At 51.2% G+C, this 11,774-nt stretch overlaps 1 protein-coding gene across 4 annotated transcripts in view; it reads right to left on the bottom strand.

The window, feature by feature from the left end:
• Positions 1 to 1,462: 1,462 nt before the first annotated feature.
• The window catches only part of LOC123347049 (C-type lectin domain family 2 member B-like), a 67,828-nt gene continuing 57,516 nt past the window's right edge, over positions 1,463 to 11,774 (bottom strand). For 2 of the 4 annotated variants that reach the window (XM_044984477.1, XM_044984478.1), the window contains exons 2-6: positions 11,248 to 11,371; positions 8,268 to 8,363; positions 4,579 to 4,763; positions 3,261 to 3,370; positions 1,464 to 1,874 (exon numbers count right to left, since the gene is read on the bottom strand). In XM_044984477.1, coding sequence (XP_044840412.1) covers positions 1,724 to 1,874; positions 3,261 to 3,370; positions 4,579 to 4,763; positions 8,268 to 8,363; positions 11,248 to 11,371 — 666 coding nt within the window. In that variant the 3' untranslated portion in view covers positions 1,464 to 1,723. Of the gene's footprint in view, positions 1,875 to 3,260; positions 3,371 to 4,578; positions 4,764 to 8,267; positions 8,364 to 11,247; positions 11,372 to 11,774 lie in introns of all 4 variants that reach the window. The other 2 variants (XM_044984479.1, XM_044984481.1) reach the window with 2 other exon arrangements.

Below are 11,774 nucleotides of genomic sequence, written 5' to 3'. Positions count from 1 at the left end.
ACAGAGGGATGGTTCCTGCTGGAGTTTCGCGTAGGGAGCTCAACTTTCCCACTCTGAGCATCCTCCTTATAATGTGATTCAATCTATACCTACATTCTGCGCATGTCCATGCATATAGTGTCAACCCTCTTTTTCCTTATTGGTTTGATGGTCCTCTAGGAACTTACAGTACCCCGATTTCTATAGGTCGTGTAGGTTCTCTTTATTCTCATTAGCACTGATGCACAACCTGTGTCCTGTGGTTAAGATACATGTTGGAAACAGATGCGCCTTTACAGCATTTTTATGATTTAAAATTAATCTTCCAGCTAGATTTTCACAATGTCACCACTTGGTACCACTTTTCCATAATCTTAGGGCATCGGGTTATTCTTCAGTCACTTGCTTATGTCAGCATTTCTTAGCTCTAACAGCTAAGCTAAAATCTTGCAGGCCTCAGCCTGCAGCTGTGTGTTTCAGCCCTTGTTATTTAGATGTCGAATACATAATTAACCCTTCCAGCTACTAAATCATTCTTATACTTGTATTATCCTACCACTTAACTCGAGCATACAAGGATTATATACGACGTAACCTGCTAGTTGATTATAACCATAGAAGAAATGAGCAATAAACTAATACCATTGGCTACAGAAGCTTTATAATGATCAACACAAGGAGCTCAAACTTTCATTGAATTCAATGGGAGTTAGGAGCTGAAATACCTTTGTGGATCTGGGCGTACATGTTGTTGAACTGGCAGTGAGCGAGAGAGGAATTGGCCACAAGAAGACAGCAGAGGTGGAATGATTTTGGCAAAGCTCCCAGGATCTCCCCGGAGACTTGTGGGGCCTGAACAATGGGGAGTGGTTATCAGAATGGGGGAAGACGGATGTTGAGACACCCTAACTCAGTTCATGTCCTGGGAGGTTTTGCTGTGATGGCTGACAGCCCGGGGACTGAACCAGGGACCTCCAGAGCTAAAAGCAAGAGCTGCTACAGCTTGAGATAAGGCCCCAGTAGCCTAATTAGACCTGTATGAAATCTGCGTGGAGCCAGCCTTAGCCAGCTTGGAAGCAGTTTGAGGCAGGGACTGTGTCTTCATGGTGTACGTGCAGCTCCCAGTGGGCCCTGAACTTGTCAGTGGGCTCTGAGCAATGGTTTAATTAAACTCATAGACTTTTAGGCCAGAAGGGCCCATTATGACCATCCAGCCTGACCTCCTGCTCATTGCAGGCCACAGAAGCTCGCCCACTCACTCCTGGGGTAGAGCCAGGGCCGGCTCCAGACCCCAGCGCGCCAAGCGCGCGCGTGGGGCGGCATTTTGCTGGCAGGGCGGCAGGCGGCTCCGGCGGACCTTCCGCAGTCATGCCTGCGGGAGGTCTACCGGAGCCGCGGGACAGCGGATCTCCCGCAGGCATGACTGCGGAGGGTGCGCCGGTCCCGCGGCTCGGGTGGACCTCCCGCAGGCATGCCTGCGGAAGCTCCACCGTAGGCGCGGGACCAGCCGTCCCTCTGCACGCATGTCTGCTGGAGGTCTCGCGGAGGTGCGGGACCAGCGCCCAGCAGCACGCCCCCTGCGACGTCCCGCCCTGCTTGGGGTGGCCAAATTCTTAGAGCCGCCCCTGGGTAGAGCCCTGCTTCTGGAGTTGCTCTCCTAGCTCCAGAGTATGGCATTTAAAGCAGCTATTCAATATCTGTTATATAGGAAGCAGCAGTGGCAGCTGAAGAGAGGGGATTTGCTTCACTCCAGTAAAGCTTGCAGGGCCCCATTTTGTTTCCTCTTTGCCAGTTCATCCGGCTGGCTACAGATCCATTTCATGGCGTTCTGGCCCAATGAGATGCTGGGGCGGTCGTTGAGATATACATATAGTCCGTCTCCTTCCACTTTGAACCTACAATGGAAGGAGAGTCACTCATCAGCTGAATCACACAGGAAGCCTCCAACCACTGGCCTCTCTGTGTAATTGCTGCACTCGCAGGTCCAGTCTACAAGGGCAGGGCCCATCTCTTTGTTCTAGGTTTGTACAGCGCCTTGCGCAATGGGCTCCTGCTCCATGAATGAGGCTCCCACAATACAATTAATCGGTAAAAACTAACCAAGTTAGGGTTCTCTCATCAGAGGTGGGTATAACTGACCTGGTTAAATGGTGTTCACAGACCATGTGTCACCACATTTGCGTGGACACTCCCACAGCGCAGCCTGAGCTGTAGCGGTGGGAGTGTCCATGGGGAAATCTAAGCAGCTGTGCTAGAGAGAATGGCCTTCTGGGTAAGGCACTAGGCTGGGACTCAGGGAACCTCTGTTCAAAGATCTCAGCCTTAAGCATTCGTAGAGCACCTGATGCACGCTGAACAGATTTTCCCATGGGAGACTGTCACAGATGCCTTTTCTATACTAGGGATATTTATCATAGCAAGAACCATTCTGACCCATAAAGAGGGTAAATTAACAGATTTTCTGGTACTTTGGCAATTTCATAAAATAAAAAAAACACCTCATTTTGGGTCAAAGAAATGTTTTGACAAAAATTGAAATGTTTTATTTGGCTGTCAGCTAGTTTTTGAATATTTGAATTAAAAAAAAATAAAATTAAAGAAAATTTTGCAATGAAAATTTGTTTGAAAGCAAAACGTTTAGATTTTTTTTAAATGAGCAATCTAGTGAACCTGACAGGAAATCACCAAACATTGCTGCCTTCCCAAATGGCTTGAGCCAAAAAGTTTCATCCATCTCTCTTTCTAATGTGCTTCAGGCCAATTGTATGTGGCCCTGCCCCTTGCATGGTCATTTTCACCACTGGAAAGTGGCTGAATCAGCATGGAAGCATTTCACAACTGTTTTGCACTGGTGTGAAATCCCGGCACAAAGTGCGGGGGGAAATGTGACTAGCCCAGTGCCGCTTTTTAATCCCTCGCTAGTGAAAGGTTTATAAGTCTGCTCCTGCCTGTTAACAGACTTGGTTCTTTAGCTTAAGCAGTAGAGATGCATGTTTTACATCCAGAGATCTGCAGCTCAATCTCAGCCAGCGCAATATCTTCCCACAAAAGGTGCTGCAGTTATCTTACAGGTGTCCAGAGAATGAGATTCCTACATGTACACCCCACTGGCTGTACTCAGAGAAGGGATCTGACCCTCTGCACAAAATGAGGGGGACACCCCTGGAATAAAGGGTTGTTGGAGCACCTGTAATACCTGAAAGATCATCAGCTCTGACTATCAGATGAGAGCCCTAACTTCTGGCCCAACTATGACCAGGCTGTTAGCATGAAGCACTCACAGGCTGTTGTTGAATTCTGTACCATCCACCCATCTCCAGGGCTGGGCCAGGTCCCTCCTGCAGAGGCCGATCCAGCATTCAGGGGAGCGTTTATGTTGCTGCAGGAAATCCTTTAAAAACAACAAAGGGCAGAGGGTTAGGATGCAGGGGGATGAGGGGTTTGGGGTGTGGGAGGGGCTCAGGGCTAGGGCAGAGGGTACAGGTGTAGGGAGGGTGAGGGCTCTGGGGTGGAGCAAGGCTGGGGATGAGTTTGGGATGCAGGCAGGCTGCTCCGGGGCTGGGGCCAGAGAGGAGGACTCCCCCCAGCCCTCTCCCTGCTGGCAGCAGTGACCTCTGGGGGAGGGGCCCCTCTCTCCCCTGGCAGCACACTCACCCCCCCCCCCACTGTCACTGCACGTGCTCCTAGGGCCCCTCTCAGGCCCAGGAAGCCCCCTCGCCATGTGCACCTCCTCCCCTGCTGCTGCCCCTCACTGTAGCTTCACTGGGGGTGGGGGATGGGGTTGGGGCTGCCCCTTGCCCAGTGTGGGACAGGAGCAGTGACTGTGGGTGCGGGGACCCCCTGTGCTGGTGGAGGGTCCCACTGGAAAAGAGAAGGGTCCAAGGCAGAAGGGCAGGGTAAGGGCAGCCTGCCCTGCCATTATTGATGGGGGGGCACTAGGACCCTGCGGCAGCAGTTGATGCCAGGAGCAGGAAGAGCAGAGTCAGTGTTGAGCTGCAGGCTCCAGGGGGTGGTGCGTTGGGGGCAGATACAACTTGCTGCCCCTACAAAGTCCTTAAAGGGATGGGACCGTGGAGGCTGCTCCACTCTCCAGGACAGCTGGACAGACACAGATTGGGGCCAGTGCCATGACCTCAGCTGTAGACTTCCTTGCTGGGAGAGATCAGAACTGACCCGAACCTGGACTGTGGTCAGATCAACGTGTCAGGTGCACTTAAGGAGCCGATTCATAATAACCTTGAACATAAACTATGTGAATCTATTATTTGTGTATGGCAGTAGCCCCAACTAATATTCAGGGCCCACTGGGTGTTGCACAGACACACAGTGACAGTCCCGGCCCCAGCTGAGATCAGGGCCCCATTGTGCCAGGCACTGCACAGACACACAGCGAGAGACAGTAGCTGCCTGAGGAGCTCACAGTCTACATAGACAAAGGGAGGACTGTTATGTGATCCAGGAAACCATCTAACCCTCAACTTTCATTGTCTGAGCTCCCAGCACCGGAACCCCAGAGCAGGACAGGCCTCATTCCACTATTGTCTGTGCTGTCACATCCGCCTAACTGCATCTCACAGAGAACCCGTATCTCTGCCTTACCAGGTCTTTCTGGGTGTCAATGACAGCCAGGGAAGCGTTGAGTGAAGAGCAGTTGCTCTGGCCTTCGTTCCAGGTCCCATCTGCTTTTGAGAAGAGGTAGCATTTCCCTCGGTAGCCAACCCAGTCATCTGGGCACGCGGCACCAGGGAGGTCCAGCGGCGAGGAGTGACGTTTGGAGGTTACCACTGAAAGTTAGCAAGTAGCAGAGTGGTTAGGCATTCTCCCCTCCCCACTGTCTGTTTTAATTGCTCCTCCCCCCCCCCAGACATATGTTTCTAGGAATAATCCTAGCCCTTATCCAGTACTTCATCTGTAGAGCTCAAGGCTCCTTATAAAGAAATGCTGTGTCATTATTCCCATTTTACAGATGGGAAAACTGAGTCACAGGGCGGGGAAGTGACTGGCCTAAGGTCACCCAGCAGACTGACAGAGCTGAGAATAGACCTCAGTTCTTCTGAGTCCAAGCCCATCTTGTAAACTGCACTTGTTGCTCTGAGTTACAGGCAGGAAAGTTGGCATTTGAAATGAAAGTGATCGATACTGCAGATAAAACTGATCCAAAAGCAGACTCAATTACCCATATTTAAATAGGAAATCAGGTGCCCCAGCAGCAGGGTAGCGGCACCTGTAGTTCACAGAATCAACCACTATGTGTCACTCAAGATACAAGAAAGAAGCTACAAGAACTGCTAGTCTAACGGATGGAGTCAGGACTGGATTCTGAGCTCGGTGACTTGGAGGTAAAACCGGAGTCATTGGAGCCAGCATAGGCGGCAGGTTATATACTCTTGTGGTGCCTGGGCTCCAGGAATATTCAGGGCTAGGGGCTCTGCTCCACCAATATTTGGAGCTGGGTCTCTCCACCGGCCCTGCCTAGAGCGGGCCCCGGCCCCCGCGGGTCTCCCCCCTGCCCCGCCGCATCCCTGCCTGGAAGAAAGTGGCGCGTGCCTCTCCCTTGCCTGTTTGTGCTGCCAGAGTAGCACATTCCTATGCGGAGCCCCTCTCCCGGCAGCAACTGCTGTCTGCTGCCCTAGGGTCCTAGCGCCCCCAGCCGCTAATGGCAGGGCAGGCTGCCCTTCCGCCCTAGCCCTGAGCCTCTCCAATGCCCCAAACCCCTCAGCCCCAACCCTCAGCCCCCTGCACCCTAATCCTCTGCCCCAGCCCTGAGCTCCCTCCTGCATCATGAACCCCTCAGCCCCAACCCTCATCTCCCTGCACCCTAATCATCTGCCCCAGCCCTGAGCCACCTCCCACACACCAAACCCCTCATCTTCAGCCCCACAGCCCTCACCCCTGCACCCCCTCCTATCCCCAAACTCCCTCCCTGAGCATTCACCCCCTCCCCCTTCCCACACCCCCCCTCCTGCCCTCAAACTCCCTCCCAAAGCCTGCACCCCCTCCCTTTGCACCCCCTCTCGCCCCCAAACTCTATCCCAGAGGCTGCACCCCCTCAGTCCCTCCTGCACACCCACCCCCTGCCCCAGCCTGGAGCCCGCACCCAGCACCCAAAGTCCATCCCAGAGCTTGCACCCTGTACCCCTCCTGTACCCTAATCCCCAATACAGGACCTGCACCCAACCTCCTCCCCTCACCCAACCCCCTTCCCAGAGCCTTAGGCAGGTGGGGGGATGGAGTAGGCGGTGGGGGCGGGTTCTGGGCACCACCAAAATTTCTACAAACCTGCCATCCATGGGAGCCAGGTGTGGATTCTGATCTCAGTGACTCTGATGTAAATGTAGAGTGATCCCACTGAAGTCAATGATGCCCAGGACAGGTTCTAATCTGTTGTCCTGGTGTAAATCCAGAGTCACTCTGCAGAACCCCACGGAGTTATTCTGGATTGTAGCTCACAGCAGAATCTGTCAGATCACAACCACACCATTCTCCACCCCGGAGGCTGACACAGCAGATTCAGAGGCCCTGGTCATAGCCCAACCATTAATCACATCACCCCTGCATGCTAATGCCTGTGAGGTTAAGCATAGATTCGTCTACCAGCCCCTCTTGACTGCACTCTCTGGCTGAGAAGAGGCGCGAGAGGCCTGGACAGATAAGGCAGCAGGAATTTTACTGCCTTATGGCCTGTGCATGAGACTGATTGGTGGTAGTCCCATGTTCCCCTTATACCCTGATGTGGAACGGCCAGATCACAGGTGACTGAGCCTGGGCAGTTATACAGAGCAAAGCTGTGTAATGTACCAAATAGCTGAGAACTGTGAAAACTCGACTCACCTCAACATTTCCTTCTTCCGCTAGGAAAGCAGTAAAAGGAGAACAAAATGAACCAAAATTTAACCTTTTCAATCTAGCAAAGCAGCCATGGTATAATCCCCTACAGCAGCAGGGAGGGAGCTAAAGGGCCAGGGAAGTGGTTTCCGATCAGAGTTGGGGCTCTGACAGCATCAGAATGATCTGAGATGGGCTGATATTTCCAATCAAGCTGGAAATAAAATGCAACTTTTTAACAGTCAGGGAGAGTAACCACCAGAGTAACTCCCTATGGGCGGGGGCAGATTCTCCATCACTTGCCTGGAGATTTGATTGGTCTCTCTTAAAGGTTTGGATTCAGATCCTCAGCTGATGCAAGCCAGCAATGTAAACAGAGCTAATTACACCAGCCTGCTCTAGTTAAATTGGTTAACAATTTCCCTCCACCCCCCCCCCCCATGGAAATTCATTGGTATTTTTGGTGAAAATTGGAATAGTAAGAAACTCAGCAAAAAGACAAAGTGCCTCATGGGAGTTGAAGTTCAGGTGTCTCATGCTCCCATTCTCTTCTATAGGCCAGGCTCCCTGGTTGAACTATATTTCCCATGATGCATCATGTTTCCCCCCTTTTGGAGAAGGGCAACAGTGCATTATGGGAGTCCCTGGCAATGAAGCATCATGGGAGATGTAGTCTGTCCCACTGAGGAGACTGATGTCATGAGAGTCATAGCTAAGTTGTCTCATCCCCAGGTTTAAATTCTCATGCTGTATTTCTTGGAGCCCCGGGACTCGGGGTTTCTGCCCCACAGAGGGCACTGGGGCTCGAACCTTTGGAAATATTTATCAGAGCTGCACTCTGGACCGCTCGGGCTGAATTTAAGCCCTGCTCATGCCTTTGTGGCCTGTTTCTTTAACTTTTCAGCCTGGAGATTGTGTTGTAATAGATTTTTGCATTGTTTAATGGAGCATGTTCTATAGACAAAGGGCCAACCCTTCAGCTGGTGTCAAGCTGCTGAGATCCATCGAATAATAATAATATCTCACTCTTCTAAACACTTTTCATTCACAGCTCAAAGCACTTTGCAAAGGGAGATCAGGGATCCCCATTTTACAAATGGGAAAACTGAGGCACCGAGGCATGAAGCAACTTGCTCAAGGTCACTAGCTTGGCAGAGCCAAGAATAAAACCCAAGTCTCCTGTGTCCCTGTCCAGTGCCCTATCTACTAGACCACACTGCCTCCCAGCATCAAGGAAGCTCCCCCGATTAGTGCCAGCTACATGCATTCTGCTGTGGGAGTGACGGGGAGTTTGATGTAGGGAGAGCCCTACAGAAAAACAGGGCAGTGGCCGCTCTGAAGTGTTGGGAGCCCCAGAAATAATCAGAGAGAAGCTGAGCCAGCGCCTATAATCAGTCCGGAGATCGTGAGTGAGACAGAGCTGCAGGGGAACCGGAACAAATTGCCAGGGGCGGAGAACTCACCTGCCAAAGCTACAACTAGGGCAGTGATGATGCTGATAACTGCCATGAATCTGATGGCGTATCGAGACCGGTTCCTGGCCCTGGCCGGAGGCTGAGCTGAAAACATTAAAGCAGCTGTTCATATTCCTTGTGCCATTCGGGAAGAGACGATGAGGGATCAAACTTCGGATCATCACAGCAATTAAGCGCTGGGCTACAGAACGGAGGCAGCGGCTAGAGGGGATGATGGGGTCAGAATGGCAGGCTAGGAGATGATCGGAGCGGCAGAATTTGGAAAGGACAGCTTATGCCGTTTGCTGATTTCAGGCCAATGTTTTCAAACCTGGATGCTTAAGCCAGACTCCCGTATCCACAGTCAGGCATCTAAGCAAGAAGCTGATTTCTAGCAGTCTGGCGCTCCTATTGAGGCCAAGGAGGGTATCAGCACCTTGGAACATAGAACTAGCCACCCTGGATCAGACGCAGGGTCCAGCTAGCCCAGTCACTTCAGGCTGGATCCATAAAGTGACATAGCTGCCTAAATCTGGGATTAGGCACCTAAATCCAAGGCTTAGGTACCGCTGCGATGCACAAACCCCTGCTCTGCTGGATCTAACCCTGCAGATGCCTAAACTAATTCAGCACCTAGGGTAAGTGTCTATGTTTCTGCCTATGGGAATGTGCACTGTCAGTCTAGGCACCCAGACACCTAACTCCTGCCTAAGCTCCAGAGTGATTCAAAACCAGGACGACCAGCGCCCCTCCACCTAACTTGCCTGATCCAGTACGTGTGCTCGGAGGCCACCTAGCGGAGGAAGACCTCTCTTTAGCCTACTGGTTAAGCTACTCACCTAGCTCAGAAGGGACCCCTGGTACACGTTCCCCCACAAAGCGATTTGAACAGGGCTCTGCTACCTCTCCAGTGGGTTCCTGAACCATTGAGCGATGGGATATTCTGACACAAGTCTTGCTTGGTGACATTGTTCATCTTTAAATAATTGAACCGTTAAATGGGCCAGAGACCATGTGAGACTGACTCCTTACCCCCATGGTTAGGCCACTCACCTGATAGGCAGCAGATCCCTGTTCAAATCAGCCGGAGGAGGATTTGAAGGGGAGTCTCCCACATCCCAGGTGAGTACCAAAAACGAGGGCACCTCAGCCACCTGACGGTAGGATGGGGCCCCCAGCTGCAGATTGCTAGCAGAGAGAGGCATCTCCTGACAACCTGGCCTAGATGCTGAATTCCGATGGGGACAGGGCTGAGGATACCCCCCCTGCTCAGCATCTCCCATGGGCTAGCTTAGGTGTCTCCCTGTCTAGCGAGCTGCCTTTTGTGGATCCCATTCTGAGGTGTCCCTCTCCCCGCAGGCAGTGCACAGGAAGCTGAGGCTCCTAACCCAGGCTTGGTGGATCCGGGTGATTTGGGGGTTGGACTAGATAACCTCCTGAGGTCCCTTCCAACCCTGAGATTCTATGATTCTAGGCACCTCAAAGTTGAGCGATACGACACTTCGCTTTGCAGCGCCTAAGTCCCTACGTGGATCTGGTCCCTTGTCTCCCTTGGGCTCAGTTCCCCACGTGTAACTTCCCTAACCTCACAGCAGGGTTGTGAGGATCAATACACTGACGATTGTAAGGAGCCCTGGTACTACATTAACAGGAGGCCACGTAAGTACATAAGCTGCCTAGATAGATCACTCCGTGAGAAAGCATCTATGAGATATTTGAACACTATGGCAATGGAACAATGGAAAAGGAACTAGAAAATTAGATAGACCATGCTGAAAAGAGACGCAAGGCTGAAGAGACAGAGGAAAATTGGCACATATATAGGACTGACAAGCTTAACGGATAGTTTGGCTCAGTGGGTAGATGACAGATGTACCAGATTTCTGGTTTTCATCCTGGCTGACCCTGTGGCTACTGAAATAGAACTGTAATTGTGAGAATTTCCTATTTGCAAGTTTTTGAGGGCTTGTCTTTTTTAATGCTACATGAGTCATGCATATTTCATTGTCTCTTTGCCTTTCAACAACAACCAGAGAAGGGAAACGCGTGAAGGAAAGAGGCAGTTTTTATTAGAAAGTGAGAGTGTGACATTTTGACTCCAGTGGAGCTACGCCAAATTCACACCAGCTGGGGATCCAGCCACTTTAACCCTCAAGGAGCTTTAAGTTACGCTGGCAATAGCAGTCCCTATGGCCACTCCACTGCCCTAGGGTCTCTGGAGTATACTGTGCTCCAGCCCTACCCCCTCCTGCCTCTGGCAGCCTCCCCTCCCCTGTTGGGCAGAGGACTAGGAGCAGATACATAGGCTAAATTCCCAGCTGCCCACTTTATGAGCTTTGCACCACTTAGCAGCTAGAAGGGGGATCCGGGATCTGGCCCAATAAGCGCAGTTTTTGCTCCACCCTCACCTTTGTGCAGCTTTTAAAATGAAGTTGATACAGCAGGCACTGAAATAACTCGCCCTGACCTGTGTCTGTAGCAAGATTTGAGCCGTGTAACCTTCAACACTGAGAACACTGGCTGCTACCACTTGAGCTAATGAAGTAAATCCAGTGGATAGCAGCAGTAGTAGGCTATTGTCCTCCAGTAGACCAGCTTCTGGGTTGAGGGATGCGACACCCACTCCCCGCAGCAGGGTTTGAACCCAGGACTCTAAAAGCTGCTGTTTTGATGACTTGAATTAAAGAATTAAACCCAAAACACAGCAGCAACAATAGGCTGTTATCCTCCCGTGATGGGGTAAAGAATGTAACACTCCACCAACAGGGTTCAAACTGGGGATCCTACTACACTAGAAAGCCTGGAATGCTCTTAATTGAACTAATGGAAAAAACAATTAGCTTACAGAGATTGTGAGTTGTTATTCTGTAGTGCTACTAAGGGAGAACGAGAACCCGGTCTCCCAGTGGGTGACAGTCTCACCAAACTATGCTGAGATGGCTCCCTAGGAAACTGCTTAAGAACAAGAGCAAACAGAAGATAAATATACCTCGAGGCTGCTCTGTCAGCACCTGGTTGGAACCGTTGTCTCCCACCTGCTCTTCATTGTGCCTGGGCGTCCTGAAGTTGTCCCCCATTCCATCCATGTCAGAGCACACTAGAGTGAAAGAAAACTGGAGCATAAAGAAGTTTTCCATTAATTAAATGAAGAGTGCAAAGTAAGAGCCAGACAGTCACTAAAATCAGAGCGTAACCCACAAATACACTGGAGACTTTTTGTCCCCTTCTTGTGGCAGTTTCATGATGACTCTGTTGTAACCACCACATAATAGGAAATAAACCCCGGCCCTTCTTTGGTGTGGTAGTCAGACCTGAATCTGGGGGCCCTGATCCCTGATCACGTGCTACTGAACTATAAATTAATAGTGATCTGGCTCCTGGGAAAAAACCCTAGGAGGCAGCAGTGTATTTCAGAGCTCACTAAACACACCATGGATGGCTGCATAATTGTGTCACTCAGTCAAATCCGGCTGAGCCTCCTACTGCTGGAGCAGCCCGGGCAACAGACGCCTGTGT

This window comes from Mauremys mutica, chromosome 12, assembly GCF_020497125.1.
Source record: "Mauremys mutica isolate MM-2020 ecotype Southern chromosome 12, ASM2049712v1, whole genome shotgun sequence".
Classification (NCBI taxonomy): domain Eukaryota; kingdom Metazoa; phylum Chordata; order Testudines; family Geoemydidae; genus Mauremys; species Mauremys mutica.
This window is presented reverse-complemented; position numbering and strand designations above follow the sequence as displayed.